Source organism: Lontra canadensis, unplaced genomic scaffold, assembly GCF_010015895.1.
Source record: "Lontra canadensis isolate GAN:19392208 unplaced genomic scaffold, GSC_riverotter_1.0 scaffold42, whole genome shotgun sequence".
Taxonomy (NCBI): domain Eukaryota; kingdom Metazoa; phylum Chordata; class Mammalia; order Carnivora; family Mustelidae; genus Lontra; species Lontra canadensis.
In genome coordinates this window covers 1,082,300-1,100,851 of record NW_022631036.1, presented here as the reverse complement: position 1 = coordinate 1,100,851, position 18,552 = coordinate 1,082,300, and the positions used below count along the sequence as shown (strand labels likewise).

At 40.8% G+C, this 18,552-nt stretch overlaps 1 protein-coding gene across 4 annotated transcripts in view; it reads left to right on the top strand.

Moving 5' to 3' along the window:
• The first annotated feature begins 294 nt into the window (after positions 1–294).
• GNG2 (G protein subunit gamma 2) overlaps positions 295–18,552 on the top strand; it is a 113,287-nt gene continuing 95,029 nt past the window's right edge. For 2 of the 4 annotated variants that reach the window (XM_032871114.1, XM_032871115.1), the window contains exons 1-2: positions 507–700; positions 17,698–17,739. Coding sequence is in view for 1 of the 4 variants with exons in the window: in XM_032871113.1 (XP_032727004.1) it covers positions 470–700; positions 17,698–17,739 (273 nt within the window). In the remaining 3 variants the exon portion in view is untranslated. Of the gene's footprint in view, positions 701–17,697; positions 17,740–18,552 lie in introns of all 4 variants that reach the window. The other 2 variants (XM_032871113.1, XM_032871116.1) reach the window with 2 other exon arrangements.

Genomic DNA, 18,552 nt, shown 5'->3' with positions numbered 1-18,552 from the left:
ATGTTGGCCACAGAGCAAAATGCTGCAGCAAGAAGCTGCAAGCTGCAGGCTCCCAGAGGGCTGCCTTGAGAGGGACCACGTAAGGCAGGAGCAGCCATTGAGGCTGGTGCTGGATTTCAGGGCCAGAACCTGGCCAGCGGCTGTGGCCCCCCAAAACCAGCAGCAGCAGCAGCACCATCACAGCTGGCCAGTGCAGGCTAAGCAGCCGACTGCAGGAGGGAAGCCGGGGGACGGACAGGCAGTGGCTGGAAGCTGTCGTGGAGGTGAGGGGAATGAGAAGGGGGAAGGAAGGAACAGAGGTACCAGAGGGACTTGGAACAAAGGGGGAGCGGGGTTCTGGTCACACTAGTGTGAGCAGCGCAGGAGGAGGCGAAAGCGCGAGCTTGAGTGAGAGGGAAAGAAGCAAGCGGCGAAAAGCTACCCAGAAGAGGAGGAAGTGGGAGATGCGCCGCTTCCTGTAGAAAGCACGATGATTGAAGACAAAGCTGGGTGGGGACTAGTCCCTGGGCTGCAGGCGCCGCTGCTACACACGCACAGCGCACAGCGGCGGCCGCTCCGTGGCAGCTCCTACTACTGCTGGGCTGGGCGGCGCGGGGCGGGCTGCGCGGGGCGGGCTGCGCGGGCTGCTCCGGGGCTCGCCTGCACACTTCGGCTCCCACACAGGAGACCGGCCGCTCTCCCACCAGCCGCGGGCGCCAAGGTAAAGGGGACGCTTTTCCGCTTGCTCCTTTTTCCGTGAGAAAGGGACCACCGCCTACGGTTTTTCGGGGCAGATTTCTGAGGGAAGATAGGGACTTGGCTTCAGGATTGGGGGAAAAGGATTAGGATGGGTTCTTTTAGAAGGGCTTTTGAGAATGATCAAATTTGTAGCACATTCGCCTTAAAAAAAATCATTGGCGTCCAGCTTTAGTGATTCGTCAGGAAAGCACGCTACATGCAAGGAGACCTTTGCATAGTTCTCTTGGAAGAAAAGCGGGGATCAGTTGAAATGAATTGGGGCTCTGAAGCTGTGGGCTCATCATCTGAGCGTGGCAGTCCCCTCATTTTGAGGGCGTAAATGGTGGAAAATGTTGGTTGCATTATCTTTCTTACATATTTCACTGAGGTGTCTTCTGTTTTGCAGTATAATGATAGATTTTAGTCTTTTTCTTTCTGTTCTTTCTTTCTTTCTTTCTTCCTTCTTCTTCTTCTTCTTCTTTTTTTTTTTTTTTTTTTTTGTTAAATCCTTTTGCACTCAGGATTTGCCAACAAAAACTGGAATAGCGTATGCGAGGGACAATATTTACCATTTAAAAAAAAGGTGTCTTCCTCCCTGGGCTCTGTGCAGCTGCTTTCAGGGTAGCCTCAGAAACAGCTCCCATTTGCCAGTAGGTCTCCTCCTAAAGTTGCATCTTTTCTCAAAGGAGCCTGGCGGGTTTAACTTGTCCAGAATCAGATATGTATGAATTTGATGTTTCTATGGATTTTATTCATCTGTAGGTCAAGACACATATTAACTTCAGTGAGGGACAAAATGTGGAAGTGGAGCAGGGTTATTTCTTTACCTGTATACGCTGTAAGCAGAGCCAGATAGTAAAATCAGAATGCAATTTTATTCTTTGCTTATCTTGAGCCATGGGTCCTGTTAATGAGAGCCCATAACCATGACCTGTTCAGATTTATGAATGATACGTGAAAGTCCAATAAATAGGTCTAACAGACTGGAAAATGACATTGTGAGATTTCTTTGGCAGGATATGGAGGAGGAAGAGTTTAAGACCCTAGTGAAGCATGATTTAAGAAATTAAGCTTTGTCTCCAACGTAAAGTGTGGGTGAGCAATAAATGGTCATTGAAAAAAGGTTTTTTTTTTTTCTTGAATTTTTAGAATGAAAGGATTAGAGGATTTTCAAAGGAAAGAAGGAATTGCTTATAGTGGAGTAAAAAATAGTAAAAAGGTCATATTTAGATACTCAGATTCTTAAAATACAGTTTTTAAATCCTACATATGCCATTGAGAGTGAATATGCTTCCTCCTTTGTCTCCATTCTCAATTATGAAGAGCTGTAAGCCCTCTTTTTTAATGCCATCTTTCTGAAATCGATTTGGTGTCTCAAAATTTGTGGTGTAGCAGCACATTTTCAGAGATAAGAATCCTTAGTCACTAAAAAAAAATGTCACTTTTTTGAGCTTACTTATTAAATTAAACTTGTACTGTGCCTAAGGGGCAAAATATCGCTGGTGTGGAAACCATGGAGTTTCCTTGCGGATTCATTGAATTTAATCAAACCTGTAGGCGAGATAAGTCATTCCCTTTCTTTCACAGTTGCACCTCCCATTTCCCTCCTAAAGAATAAAATATGTAAAGATAATCTTCCACGGAGGAGATGGAGGGTAGATCTTGGATCCAGAATGCCCCTAATCAGAGTTCCATGATCAAGCTGCCTGTCATTAAATGAAGTAGAAAGTTGGGAATCTGGACTGTATGAGGATGGGGCTCCCCCCTTGGTCCTTACTCGTCTATGGGCTGGATATTCAGTAGATCGTGCTAACAGCCTGCTTTGTTTGGGGATGTGTACACAGTCTGTGTTACTCTCCTCAGTGTGTTTCACAAGAGTGAGAAAATGAAACCTTGGCCCTTAGGCACAGGGGAGTCAAAAGGACCCCCCATTCTCTTTCACAAAACAGCTGAGAGTTGTCTATTTTCTGCACCGCACAAAACATTTCCTTAATTGTTCAATTCCATCTTGAAGCACAACATTAGTGAGTAACAGCTGATCAGTAACTGTGATGGTAGAAGGTTTAGGAAAAAGATAAAAATGCTTCAGTGCTATAAAATGAGACTCCTTCCACTTGTTCTGGCCATATGGAATATTGAAAGACATAATGCTTTTGCTCAGAGTATTCTGGGGCCTTTGAGGTAGTCGACCTACACTGAAATTTTAATCATATGTTTTTTTTTTTTTCTGCCATATGGCCAATGGCTGAGTGGAAACATGACTCCCATTATTTTGTGGCCAGCCCTGGGCCTCATATGGTAGGCACAGAGTGAATGTATGTGGTTGACGGACTTTTTTAGCTCACCTCAGAAGGCAGGTCTAACTTTTAAGTATAAAAGCTCTATCGTCAAAGCAGAAAGCCAGTTCAAAAAGACAGCTGTGGGTAAAATAAAAGAACATCGAGGAGTGAAAAGAACACGGGCTTTGAGAGTCAGGCAGATCTGCCTTTGAATCCTACCGTTGGTTTTTACTATTTGACCTAGTACGTTAACGTATAAACTTTAGTTTCTTCGTTGTAAAGACAAGCTAATAGTGCATAATCAAGGTTTGATTTTTGTTTGTGTTGTGGTGTTTTGGTTTTGCTTTTGTGTGTGACTATGTGAGTGCCTGGTACCTAGTAGGTACTCAGATGTCAATTTTCCTTCCCTGGTGGCATAAGGAAAAGTTAGCATGTTGTCTGCCTTTGCTACCACCGCCAAGGTTCCAGGAGACATTTTTTTTTTTTTCTTTATTGGGGTAAAATATGTATAACATAAAATTTCCCATTTTAACTATTTTTAAATAAATCTTCTGTGGCATGAAGTATATTGACATTGTTGTATAACCATTACCACTTATCCACTTGCAGATCTTTTTCATTTTCTCAAACTGAAACTATTCCCACTAAACAATAACTCCCCATTTCCTTCTCCCCCCAACCCCTAGCAACCGCCATTCTACTCTCTGCCTCTAGGTACCTCATACATGTGGAATCCTGTAGTATCTATCTTCTCCGGCCTGGCTTCATTCACTTAACTGTAATGTCTTCAGAGTTCATACATGTTATAGCAGGTGTCAGAATTTCCTTCTTTTTTGGGGCTGGATAATATTCCATTGTGTGTATATGCAATGTGTTGTTTATTCATTCATCTGTTGGACACCAGGGTTGCTTGCATGTTTTAGCCGTTATAAATGATGCTGCTGTGATCATGGGTGTACAATTATCTGTCTGAGTCCCTGCCTTGACTCTTTTTGGGTACCCAGAATTGAATTGCTGGATCAAATTATAATTCTACTTAATTTTTTGAGGAATGACCATACTGTTTTCCATAGTAGCCGTACCGTTTTACAATCCCATAGCAGTACACTGGAGTTCCGGTTTCTCCTCACCCTCACCAACACTTGTTATTTCTTAGGGACTTTTGTTTTTCTTGATAGTAGCCATACTAAGGGGTATGAATTGGTATTTCTTTGTGTTTGACATTTGCATTTCCCTAAGGATTAGATGTTGAATATCTTTTCGTAGGCCTAGTGGCCATTTGTAAATTTTCTTTAGAGAAATGTTTACTCAAATCCTTGGCTCATTTTTTAATTGGGTTGTTTTCAAGGAGACATTTTAAAATGGATGCATCTTAACACAGTGTGTCCTAAAGATCCTGATTATAATATTTGAATTTCATCTCCTGCATATACCAGTATTATCCCTGCCCAAGTAAAATACTTCTCTCAGAAGTAACTTTTAAAATCAAAAGGAGAAAGTAAGAAAATCTGCATAGCTCCTGATAATTGGTGATATCAAGAACCTGATAGTGAAATCCAGTCCCTTATTGTAGACAGTCACACTAGTGACACTTCTGGTCACATGTGGACCAGGCTACTACAAAGGAGGCGTTGGGGCATTGTCCTTCCAGCGTCTTTCTAGTTTCTTCTCATCAGCTGGATGAGAAAGAAATGCTCAATAGTTGGCAGTGTCAGGAAAAGGGAAGAGCATCTGAAGTGCTAAATTGTTTTCCAGCTCTTTGTAATGGAGAGGATTAACCTATGGAGAAGGGGCTATAATCGTTAAATAACAATAGATTTCTGAGAGAGGTTTCTACTAATGTAATGGGATTCTAATCTGAATTTCACTTTTGAAAATGGAGAATCCTTCTGGGTTTCATTTCTCACTACACATTTCACCCCTGATTCTGAAACTGGTGAGGCAGTGTATGGCCAGGGCTGAGGGGAGTTGGACAGGAAGATGAAGGGGGGCTCTGTTAAGAGAAACAATATCTGGGATTTATGATGTTGGTTAGAGGTTGACCTTGAATGGTTTGAAGAGCTCCTGAATGATCATATGTGAAATTCTTGTAATGCACTCTTTGTGTGTGTTGGTTGGTTGAATAATGAACCCCATTTTGTTTACTTTGCAAATTTGTTTTTTCTACAATTACTGGGTTTACTAGATCCAGGTGGAGAAGGGAATTACAGAATTATGTTAAGACTTAACCCCTGGCCTGTGACCTCATGGAATGGTACAACTGAAAAAGACCTGGGGATGAGCTTGGCATGTATCAAACTCTCCATGGGGGATAATAGAAGTGGCCCAGAATTTAAGTTACCTTTTTAGAGTTGCACAGATGATTAATACCTTGCGTTCCAGTTCAATCTCCATTTCACCTCCCTCCGTGTTAGGTCAAATGGACAGAGAAAGTCTTTACACTTTGTCATTTTTTTAAAAATTTTAAGACAAAATTATTTTCTTTAAAAAGAAGACCATAATGTTTAAATTTAACATTCTATATAAGTATGCAGTTTCTGCATTCAAATTTATTTCAGTGTAAAGATGGCACAGTGGAATTTGAGATTCAGATTTTCAGGTAAGAGCATTAGAGATATGTAATGTTCTCTCAACCTCTTATGTTAAAGAAAATAAGTTGTATTTAATGGAAGTCATTGTTCAGACAATCCCTAGGGGACTTCATTAAACATTAAAAAGAGGGAGCTCAATCTTAAATTCTAGTGATAACATGTTTCTTAGAAATGGTACCACTGTATGCCAAGGTTTGAGATATGACAAGATCAGCTCTTTTATCTCTTGGCAAATATATGTAAACAGTCAAGCTCTTACTGGAGAGGCTTGGGAAAACCAGTCCCTTGACCCCTTCCTCCCTTTCTTTGGCCTTTATTTGTCTCCCTGCAAGCCTAGTTGTCAGGGTCAGACCTTCCCACAATCCTCTTCTCAAGCACCTGGCATTCAGAGCTAATAAAGAAGCTCTAGAGCTGGGTTCTACTGCAACATCAGCAGAGCCATTGCTATTCTTCAAAACCCCTTTTCTTCTTTTTTTGAATTTCATATTTTACTATCCCCTATGCATTTTCAGTAAATCCATTAAGCCCAAGTCCTACCTTTATTTATTACAGGTGACCTTGCTTTTGTTTGTCTGAGAAGGCATATATTACAGGCTTCCTCAGCCTCATTACTTACCATCTTAAAATTTCTCTGTGTCTCCATTTATTCTCTTTCCCTGTCATCCTAGGTCAAATTAACACAGCCTTTTGCTCAAGCCATGAGTAAACTCTACTTGCACTCTCTTTTCCATTTCCTTTTACATTTAGGGGACTATGTTCTGATAGTAATTCTATTCCTTTCCTACGTATTTGGTTCCTTCCCTTTATTGGCCCTTTCCTCTTTGCCTGCAGGTGTGATTAGTTCACACATATAAATTTAAAATTAAACCTGCCACCAACAAAGCTTCCCCTTGACTTTTATAACCTCTACTAACTTATTCTCTCTCTAACCTTAGGGGAAGAAAAATAGTTTTCTCACTACCCTTCTAAGTTCTCATCTGGGAACCCTGTAACAAAAGGAAGATTAAAAAGAGAAAAGCACACAGGTTTATTAACATGTTATACCTCATGTATACCCAGGGAAAAGTGAGTAACTCTCAGCGGTGGCTTAGAATTCAGGCTGAAATACCATCTTCAGCTAAAGACAGAGGAGGAGAAGTGGAGGAGGCCAGTTATGGGGAGGTGACCAGGTAAAGTATGGTAAATATGAGTAAGATTTTTTATGCACTCTTAAATTCATGCCTGTCTACTGACTAGAGTCTAGTGATTTAGTCATCCTTTCCTTTCAGGTAGGAGAGAGAGGCACCCTTATAAGTGGAGATTTCCTTTATAAATGTAAATTTCCCTTACACAAGCGGTAACTTCTAGTCTGTTTTCAGAATTTCTCCTGTGTCTGCTGTTTCCCAAAATAACCTGCTCAAAATAATCCTTATGTCAAGGAGGCATATTTTGGGGTGGCACATTCTGTCACCCTTCATAGTTCTCTGGAGGCTCCCAACTTCCCCACTGACTCCCAGGTTCTATTCCCTAAATATGTTTGTTCTCAAGATTTGAATTTTCTGCCCCTTAATTTCTCCCTCTCCCTTTATCAAATCTTTTCTATGATTTCTGTCATTATCACCATGCAGGTCAGTCCCAAATCTGATCCTTCATCATGATCACTCATCTGCTTTCTAAACTTGTACATCAGGCACCCTACAAACATTCAAGCCACTGAAAATGAAACTTAAATGTCCAAATCTGTGCTACCATTGCCTTTCCCCACCCAAAGCCAGCTCTTACCTGATTCCCTGACTATTAGTGACACCCCATTCTCTCAGTCCGTCATTTATAAAATCTCAATTTTGGTGTTTCTCAAAACACAGTCCAAGTTATAGCCAATCCCATAGCTTTTTGCACTGTCATTGGGAGCATATCTTGACACTATCTACTCTTTTCCATGTTGATAACTGGTGTCTTAGTTCAGGCCCTCCTAACCTCCAGCTAGGCTGGTTGGTTTGTGTTCTTGCCTCTCCCTAGAAAAACTTTTCTACTTCCTCTTTCACACTTCACCCCACAGTCTTATTTCTCTGAATAGCCAAATTCCATTTGTTCTGTAGATGCTACTTCTTCCATGAAGCCTTCCTGTGTTTCTTCTCTGCCCTCCCCAGTAAGAAACAATCTGTACTTCCCCTGAAATCTTTTGTTCTTTCTTCACAGCAGTTAGCACATTCTAGTGTGTATAATGGCAGTCTGCATTTTTTCCCCTTCCGCCAGCTCTTTGAGGACAGTGGCCACACCCAGTTCTATCTTTGTCTTCCTTATAGTACACAAATACAGTTTTATTGGGGTTTTTTGTTTGTTTGTTTTAAAGATTTTATTTATTTATTTGACAGAGATCACAAGTAGGCAGAGAGGCAGGCAGAGAGAGAAGGGGGGGGGGAAGCAGCCTCCTTGCTGAGCAGGGAGCCCAATGCAGGGCTCGATCCCAGGACCCTGAGATCATGACCTGAACCAAAGGCAAAGGCTTTAACCCACTGAGCCACCCAGGCACCCCTGTTTATTTATTTATTTATTTATTTATTTATTCCAAGATTTTATTTATTTATTTGACAGACAGAGATCACAAGTAGGCAGAGAGGCAGGCAGAGAGAGAAGGGGAAGCAGGCTCCCCGCTGAGCAGAGAGCCTGATGTGGGGCTCGATCCCAGGACCCTGAGATCAGGACCTGAGCCGAAGGCAGAGGCTTTAACCCACTGAGCCACTCAGGCGCCCCACCTGTTTATTTGTTTTTAATTTCAGATTTATTGTGGTATAATTGACAAAATGGTAAGATATTTAAAATGTACAATGTGACCATTTGGTACATGTATACATTGTGAAGAGATCCTCACTATTGAGTTAATTAACACACCCCTCACTTCACATATCTGTTATTTTGTGCATGTGTCTGTGTGTGTGTGTGAATATTTAAGTTCACAAATGTAGTTTGTTTATAATTCATTTATTTAGTGAACTTTCTTTTGTCACTTATTTTTGTCACTAGGATAGATATTCTAGGAGCTCTCTAGGAGCTCAGAAACTACAGGGGAAGCAGGCAAATGCTGACATAATTACACTCCAGTTGGTCAGCATGTCCACAAGTCTTAACTGCATGTCTGCAATGTGCCACGTGTCCTGCAAGGGGCTGGGGAGACTTGGATGAACAAAACAGGCCAGTTCTTTGTTTTCTTGGAACTCACATTCTAGTGTTGGGAGAGATCCAGTAAGCATATAAACAAATGGCTTTTAGATCTGGCTGCATATTCAATATTACTGAGGGGTACTTTGGAAAAAAAAAAAAAGTACCCAGGTCCCAACCTCAGCCCAGGCTGATTAGATCATAGCCAGGTGTGGACCCCATCAACAGAAACATGTTCTAATACAAGAAAATACGTGGTAGTGAGAAGTGGTGTGGAGATGGATGAAGATAGAAACAGGTTGAATGATGGAGATTGTGAGTATGATGGTGGTAGTAATGGGAATGTGTAATCCCTGAAGACCTCTCTGAGGAAGCAACATTTGAATTGAGACACGTGGTGAGGAGGACACCATGTGAGGATCTAGGGAGAGAAGGTTCCCAGGCAGGTGCAGGTGCCTTCCTGATGTAAGGATGTGGTGAAGTCCCAGAGGAAATGTTCTTTTCATCTACGTGGATAATAATCTATGAAATCGGTCTTTCCTTTCCAGAAAGCAGCTTTTGCATTAAACTAGGCAGACTCCAAATGCAGCACACTTGGTGGCTCTGTTGAGTACTTGGTCTGGGTTAAATTTTATTCATATCAAATTGATTTACACAGTCAGGAAGACTGCTTTGTTTAATTATATTTTTCTACACTACAGTCGGCACTGCAGGGCTTGTTATCTGAATTAAATGCCAACGTTATTGTTTAAAATAACCTTAGGAATTTGGTATTATCTCTTAGATGAACAAAGTAGAGAAAGCAATGATTTCTGCCCTTAATTCTGTTTGGGGGAACCAAGGAAAACCTTGCAGAGGAGTCATTCAAACCACACAGAGTCAAGTGCTTGCTCATGGTTGAACGAGCAAAGCTCAACACCTTTCAGCAATCAAGTTGAGAACTGGCATTTGCCAGGCTTGCTGTTTGTGCTGCTGTGTGCTGAGTACTTTATGTACATTACTGTTTGCCATGAGTTTTAAAAATCACCCTATGAGATGGGAAGAGTGTTTTTCTATTAGGGCACTTTTGGCTACTGGTAAAGGAACACCATACCAAAATGGCGTAAACAATGGAATTTGCCTCAAGAGGTCCTGAAGGAAAGGTAACCCCAGAGTTATTCACAACTGGACACTGTTCTTAGCAACCTGCATTCTTTCCTTCCCCCTGTTCTGACATCTTCAGCAGGTGGGTGCACTCTCTTAGACTTCTCCCCTCCCCATGCTGAGGTGGCTGCTTTCAGACTAGCGGCTGGATTTCAGTATCTAGAGGCACAGTGAAGGGACTCATTTCTTTTCACGTACCTCTTATTAGTGTGACAGAAAAGCTGTCTCCAGCTGAATTCCCTCACAGTGCACATGCCTTATCTCGAGAGACTAGGCAGATGGAACTGCTGTGACTAGCTCATGTGAGAGCTTCCTCCTGAGGCATGGGGGTGGAGGGGGAGGTGGGGGGGTGGTGAGGTGGGGAGGGCAGCCCTTCCTCTCCGGAGAGCACAGCCACCAGATCCCAGAGAAAAGGTCTGGTTCTGTTAGCAAAGAAGAGGGAGTTAATGATTATCAGGTAGGCCATGGTGTCATGGAGTCCGACACCATTATTACTCCCGGTTTATAAGTGAAGATATGAAGGCTCAAAAAGGTTAAATAACATTAAGATCACACAACTTGGACAGTGTTTCCATGCATTTCCCATTGAAAAACACAAAGAACTTTTTTTTTTTTCATGGTGGTGATCTAGGTAGATTGGAGAACGAATCCTGAAAGAAAATACAAAATGGCTAATGCGAGACTTAGTAAAGAATGGCCTTCTAAACATATCATTCCAGAAGAAAATACATCAGGTCCTATGAAGCAATAAGAATATCATTTAATGTAGATAACAATTAATTTAGTCTTGCATTATCTCCATTGTGAACACACACACACACACACACACACACACACACACAAATTTAGTTTTCCTGACTGGTCAGTGAAATCAATTTGATGTGAATAAAATCCACTCTGGGCCAGGACAGGAGCTAGAGAGGTTACGGGCTCTGTGTATGGCACCTCTTAGACTTAAATGAAAGCTTGTTTTCTCTCGAGAGGTATGTATTTTGTTGATTACAGCACCTGTACAAGAAGAATGACTCATCTCTGGAATTCCTGATTATGAGTTATTTCGAAAATTGGTTTTCACTTTCCAACTCTGGAGGCAGCAGTCACTTCCATTACTGTTGTCTCTTCTGCATGGTTCCTACTTTCCACGGAGTTGGTGGGTGTATTTGAGAGGCCCCATATGTGAGGCAGCCATAGTGGAAAGGGAGAATTTTGAAGTGGAATTGCTGACATTACAGTGTTTTGACTGCCTGTCTTGAGGTGTGCTTTCTTTGCCTCCTCATCAGGGCAAACTAAGGATTAATAGTAGGAGTACCTTTTCTGTAATAAATGATGGAGTGCTTCCTACTCATATTTGCATTTTTAAACAAGAGAGTAAAGTTAATTTCTAGGCTTTGCCAATATAACTGTTTAAGAAGGGTGTTTTTCTAATCTGTACAGAAATGAGAACAATTGTGAAAAAAATTTAATAGGAAAAAAAATCTATAATTTTAGAGTCTCTTTGGAGAATTGAGCTGGTCCTTTGCTTTTATAAAAAAAAAATCTCATAGGGGCACCTGGGTGGCTCAGTGGGTTGAGCCTCTGCCTTTGGCTCGGGTCATGGTCTCAGGGTCCTGGGATCGAGTCCCGCATTGGGCTCTCTGCTCTGCGGGGAGCCTGCTTCCTCCTCTCTCTCTCTCTGCCTGCCTCTCTGCCTACTTGTGATCTCTCTGTCAAAAAAATAAATAAAATCTTTAAAAAAAGAAATCTAAAAAAGAACTTATAAAAAAATCTCATAAATGATTGTTGTATTTAGGGAACATTGCTGTGGATAGACATTAAAGTGGTTTCACTAAGAAAAAAAAAACTTGCTATTGAACAGCCCCTAGATTTTAATTAAAATAATATAAAAGGTAAAGTGAAAATTTCTCGGTAAAAAAAAAAAAATTACTTGTTTTTTACTGTGCCTTAATCCTCAAATATGGGCTTAATACACAGGCAAGCATAGTAGTTAAAGAACACCAGTTTGGAATCAGAACCTCTTGAGCAAGTTACTTTCTATGCCCCTGGTTTCATCACCTATAAAATGGGAAATAAAAATGACAATACCTACTTCACAAAATTGTCAGGAGAAAATAATATTAAAATGTTTATGTAGCATAGTGCATGACATATAGTAACTATTTAGAAGTGTAGCTGTTCAATTATTATTGTTACCACAGAGCTGGAGTAGAGCATCTTTTAATCTATCAATGGGATTCCTATCAAATTCTAGCAGAAGTGATTGTTGGCCCAACATGAGTCACAGGTACAAAGAACTTGAAGTAAGGAATCACCCGAGGAGGCCTTTTTCTCTGGGGTAGCCAGTTGTTGATGTTTTAACTTTGGTGTCTACTCAACCTTGCACTGTTTGTCCAGTAATTTATGCCCTCAGTCATAAATATTTCCCGTTTTCCTTCTGGATTCATGATAGGCTTACTTTACACTTCTCTGTCCACTTTAGTTAAGTGTAGCCACATTTCTTGTATTAGCCAGTAAAATGAGGGTAGAAGTACTCTTTACCACTTCCAGGAAAAAGCTTCTGAGAACCAGGATGCGATTGCTGTCCTGGGCAATTGGCAGTGGTAGAAGCACAAAAATGGGGGCTGCACTCTTAAGCCTGGGTCTTGGGGTAAAGACAATATGGGGGGGAGTCCTGTCCACTGACCTGTGATGCGCATGTAGTGAGAGTGAGAAATAAACTTTGGTTCTACACCAAGATTTTGGGGTTGTTACCATACAGTATAACCTAGCCTATCCTGACAGATTCATTCTGGTTATCCCTTCAAACTCTAGAGGAAAAGTATATTATTGGTAACAGTACATAAAATATGTAGCCATTGGGAAACCGTAATTTCTAACAACTATTGTGTGTGTGTGTGTGTGTGTGTTATGTGTTGTGTTCTATGTAAGCATCAGGAGATAGAGTTTTAAGTTAAACAGATTTAAGTTTCCATTTACAATTTTTTTAAAGTAAGGTTTATATCCAATTCATGTGGAGGAAAACTGACCTACCAAAATTACCAACATTTTTTTTTTTTTTTAAGAGCGAGTCAACCATCTTGCCCAAGTCAGGACTCTTGAGTTCTAGGCTCAGTGCTGTCATTGGAAAATGGTCCCTTTCATTGAGAGGTTACCTAGAATGATGCCTTATGAAACAAAGAATCTTTCCAAGATAACAGACTAAGCCACACCCATGGCCTTTGTCTCTGATAAGAAAATGGTCTAGGATTCCTAAGCCCTGTGGCCCTGTTCCGGTTATAAACAATGATACTTGCTACATAGAAGGTCTTAAATAATGCGTGTTGTATAAATGAATGGAAGCAGTCCACAGTTTTTCCAAATGTCTCGACTCTTTCATGTTTGCACTTTTAAAGATTTATTTATTTATTAGAGAGCATGTGTGCATGCCTGTGTGCAGTGTGGAGGGGCAGAGGGAGAGAGAGAATCCCACACGGATTCCACGCTGAGGGGCTCCAGTTCATGACCCATCAGATCATGACCTGAGCCAAAACCAAGAGTGGGACCCTCAGCTAACTGTACCACCCAGGCACCCCCATGTTTAATGTTTTTATTTTGGACATTGGTTTAAAAACATCTTGGTACTAAAACTTACTTCTCTTCTTTTGTAACACTTCGCATGTAGCTGACTGTGTGCCCACAGATTTAGGCTATTTTATTTGATATTTTTCACTGCCGCTTTTATTTCACTTGATTATTTCATTTGGGTCTCTAAAACATTATGAAATACCTTAATTATTTAAATTAGGGACAGATTAATTATCTCCAGTGTACAAACTCAAATTAATTTCATTATTAACCCAAGTTTTAAATTGATTAATCTTGGAGCGGTTAAGGAACCAAGTGGGGTTTTTTGTCATCCTCAAGGAGAAGGGCATATTTGATTTGATGAATCTCTCTCCATCACAGCAGTTATGCTAATAGGGGCAAGAAATTTGCAAGAAAACTTTGAATAGCTTTTATAAACCACCCAGAAATCGGTGTGTCTGGGGCTTCTGGGAGAACAATCTGTGAGTCATTTTGAAAAACAAACACACTCATAATCACAGTGCATGTTGTTACCATGGTAATTAGGCCTGTTGAGTTGGCTTGCTTATGTTCCTGTCAAGAGAAGTGGGGGAGAGGAACTGAGAATTCAGAGCTTGGACTATGAGCTTCTATTTGCCTGTTGCAAGAGAGAGTTTAGGGGGTTCTTGAAAACGTACTGGCATAGTCATCCTAAGAGGGAAGTGAGGAAACTCTGGCATCCTGCCTTTGTTATTGAATATAAGTTAGCCATATTAGTGTCGGGTGTCGTGATTCACAGGAGAGAAAAGGACCATTTGGTGTTCTCTTGGGGAGAAGGCAGGGGGAAGTAGGTGCTTTATCTGATGTATAATTATATGTAAGTCTCTAAGGTCTACATAGGGAAGTGTCTTGTGTGTAGGTCCACAGGGCTCTAATGATCTTCTAAAAGGCACCAGATACCACTGGCAAAATGTTATAGTGGATTAAGGGATCTGTTATGAAGTGTGTTATTTTAGGGGCACCTGGGTGGCTCAGTGGGTTAAGCCTCTGCCTTTGGCTCAGGTCATGGTCTCAGGGTCCTGGGATCGAGCCCTGTATCAGGCTCTCTGCTCTGCTTCCCCCCTTCTCTCTCTGCCTCTCTGCCTACTTGTGATCTCTCTCTGTCAAATAACTAAATAAATTCTTAAAAAAAAAAATAAAGTGTGTTATTCTATTATGGGTAGACACTGGTTTCAGAGCTGATCCCCAAGGAAACGAGGTTTCTTTAATTTATGGAGTAGATGTGACTTTTTTATCTTGGACAGTCTTCTTATAATACAGGCCCAGATGAGGGAAGTTCTGTGAGCTCTGACAGATCGGTCACCATTCCAGAAGAAAGTAAAATCAAAATATAACGTTTGTTTGAGGGGGTTACCTGGGTGGCTCAGTCGTTAAGTGTCATCATTCGGCTCAGGTCATGATCCCAGGGTCCTGGGATCGAGCCTCGGATCGGGCTTCCTGCTCAGTGGAGAGTCTGCTTCTCCCTCTTCCACTCTCCCTGCTTGTGTTCCCTCCCTCTCTCTGTGTCAAATAAGTAAAATCTAAAAAAAAAAAAAAAGAAAAAAGTTTGTTTGAGGTTAATCAACAGAGTTATTGGGCCACTGGACTTAACAGTAGGAGTGAGTCATTATGATTCTATCTGAGGGACAAACAATAGCCTTAAATTAAAGATATGAGTTAGTGCACATGAAGCTGTTTTTAAATGTTTCTAACTTTACTTTAAGAGGTCTAGGTATCCTCTTCAATGGAAAATTTTAATATGTTGACTAGAGTTTTATTTTTTTGAGAGTAGTCCTCGAGCAGATATTAAAGCAGATTTTATTTAAAGCTAAAGAACTTTTCTGTATTAAAACTATTTTTCAGAAGCCTTGAAATAAAGTGTCATGAAGTGTGATGAAAAGGTCATACAAACTCAGGGAGTTGGTATGTGATTTATGCCCTTGAGAAGATATAATAACTACTTCTTGAAATTGTAGATTTCATTTTTTCTCTCATATATATACAGAAGGCAGTGCTGCTCGAACTCTATTCTCTGCTATCTTAATTTTCTTAAAATTACTAAACCATGCTTAACTTAAATTTTTTTTTCTGGTAAAGTAATTCATGGTGATTATTGAAAATTTGGAAAATACTTCAATTATAAAGAAATGATCCCCTCTGTTGATTAGGTTCGTTGAACTGCATGTAACAGGCTTAATTTCACAGTGGGGCGACAGAAGTTCTTTCTCTTTCACTTAATAACCCAGAGGTGGGTGGGTCCAGGGCTGGAAACATAGCTCTGTTCCCCAGGATCATCCAGGGACCTCGGCTTTTTCTATCCTGTTAGTCCATCGTTTGAACATGTTTCTCTTGCTTTTTGATCTGAAGTGGCTTGCCCTAAGGATCCACTTATGACCACCAGGAAGGGAGAACGTTGGAAAGGCGAGGGCATGGCCCAGAAGTTGCACAAATCATTTTTGCAGCGGTCCCACTGAACTTTGTCTCATAGCCACACACTTTGAAGAAATGGAGGCTGGGAAAAGTAGATATCCTTGACACGTAGGATTCGTACCTTAAAAATCTATTATAAACCTAGAAGAGCAGAGCAGATACTGGCCATATCTAGCAATTCCTGCTACTTCCATTATCCCTATAGGATAGAAGGAGCAATATGCTGTTTACATTTTGATGTGCCTTCTTCCAATCATTTTCCAGATTGATTATAACATTTTCCAGAAAGATTATAGCATTTACTAGAAGATATTATTTGTGATATATTAGAAGAATATTATATGTGAAAATATAAAGTGTATTTGAAAAATATATCTTAGAAAATATACTGAGGTCACACTATATATAATTTTGTACTTTTTCACATTACTTTATATCGTGTGTATTTTTCCTCATCATTTAAGGTTTTGTGTCTATTGTTTCAAAGGTCCATCATGTAGAGTTTTTGTTTTACTTAATAAATTATATTACTTGTATTTAGGCTATTTCTAATACCTTGGCAAAAATTCTTTGTCTACCTTTTGGATTTTTTTTTTTTTTTTAATAAAGTCAAGGAGTGCTATCACTAAGACAATGATTGAGAATGTATTTGAGGATCTTGATGAAAGAGTCAAACTATTTCCCTGGGAGGCTGTTGGCACCAAGAACGCTGGGCCCCGACTCCCCTTGGACAGCCTTCTTTCGCAAGCCCCACTAATCATTGTTATCCCAAGGGTTCATTCTCTGGAAACAGATTGGTTTTGGCCCTGGGCTTTTTTATTTTGCTTTGCTGTCATTAATCATGAGATAATGCTTTCCTAATAACTTTGGCTCATTTTAAAACATATGATCCCTTCCGGTCATCTGGGAATTTAATTGGTTGGGCTGAGACTCCAGCACACCTGGCAGTCTGAAGTCACAGAAGATCTTTATAGACATGGATATTCCTTTGGTTCTAGGACCCAAAGTGAATTTCACTCAACATTCTCCAAAGTCACGTGGCCGGGGTGTCCGTGTCTCTGCTTCTAAACAACCTACACAATGTTAGACACTAAAGATGCTTTTATAATTCCCAAGTTGTCCAGATCTACCCTCTCAAAGGGCTGGATACACACAAGTGGAAATCCAGCTCTGTTCATAGCTCCTGGAACAAGAACGTGTTCTGCCTCTGCCCCTTTGGTCCTGTTGGGAGCAAATCAGGTTAGTTCAGGGAAGAAAACTTCTTAGTCATCTCACTCAGGCATCTCTGTCACCAAGAACTCTGGTTCCCTTAGGTTCCAGGCCTACTTTATGTTTCATGTTTTCTGACAGGCCAGGGAAGTTCACAAAGAGATTTTTTTTTTTCACATCTGCTTCTTATTTATTTATTTATTTATTTATTTATTTGACAGACAGAGATCACAAGTAGGCAGAGAGGCAGGTAGAGAGAGGAAAGAGAGGAGGAAGCAGGCTCCCTGCTGAGCAAAGAGCCCGATGCGGGGCTCGATCCCAGGACCCTGTGATCATGACCTGAGCCGAAGGCAGAGGCCTTAACGCACTGAGCCACCCAGGCGCCCCACATCTGCTTCTTAAAAGAAAAAGAGTTAACACAGTGTTTGTGTCCTGGCTCAGAAATGCAAGCCTCTGAGACCCTCTGCCCTTAGAGCTATTCAGCCATTACCACCAAACTCTATTTACGGAAACACTCATTTGCTTATTCAGCTCTTATGTATCATGGTATTTTTCCTTTTTATTAAGGAAAAAACAAGAAGCATTCATTTTCCTCTCTGCTTTCTCAACAGCCCAGATCCGCCAGTGAGCCTCAGGCTTTGGGAACTGAAGAGGTAAGAAATAAGGAATATTTTCTCCCAGGATCTTCTTGAATCTAACCAGAACTTGAAGCAGAAAAAAATATCCTAACTGATCCTGTAGACGAATGCATTTAACGTGTGATTTTTATCAATAAGAAATATGCATAGAGGCTTTCGCAAAATTAGCAGGACTTCAGGATTTAAGAAAAAAGCAGCTACCCTTGATAATAGTTAAAATCAGATGTCTTGCCCAGATTTTCCCATTTTCTTCTAAAAACCTGAGTTGGAGAGCCTTGAGGTCACAGCCTGAAAATGTATTCCTATGGCTCCAAACCTGATTGATCGGTTGCGGCTATTGAAGACATACCCTGTGCAAGACAGACATCATAGTAGATTAGATCAGAGAAGGGTAAGCCCTGTTCTTAACAGATTGGTTATAGACATTGTCATGGCTTTTCCAGCAGCAACAAACAATAACAAAAGGTCAATCTGATGCTGTAGGGCTTTCTTCTTAAAGAAGCTGACTTGGCTTTTGAAAAGAGCTAAAGCCGTCTGAATCTGGTTGTAGACTTGAAAGGTCCTCACATTGCCCAGACAGGTGATAATGTGTTTGCCCTCCCTGACCTATAGTCAGCGACATGGATTTTCCTCCTATTTTAAAATTTAATTAACCTCATTAGGAAAAATTTCAAGCTTTTTCCAAAATAGAATAATATCATGGACTTCCACATCCCCATCACTCAATTTCCACAACTGTCAACTCATGGCCAGTATTTTTCGTTTATCCCACACCTATTTCTCTTCTTTCCCCCACTGGACTATACATCAGTTGTTTGAATTTGGTTG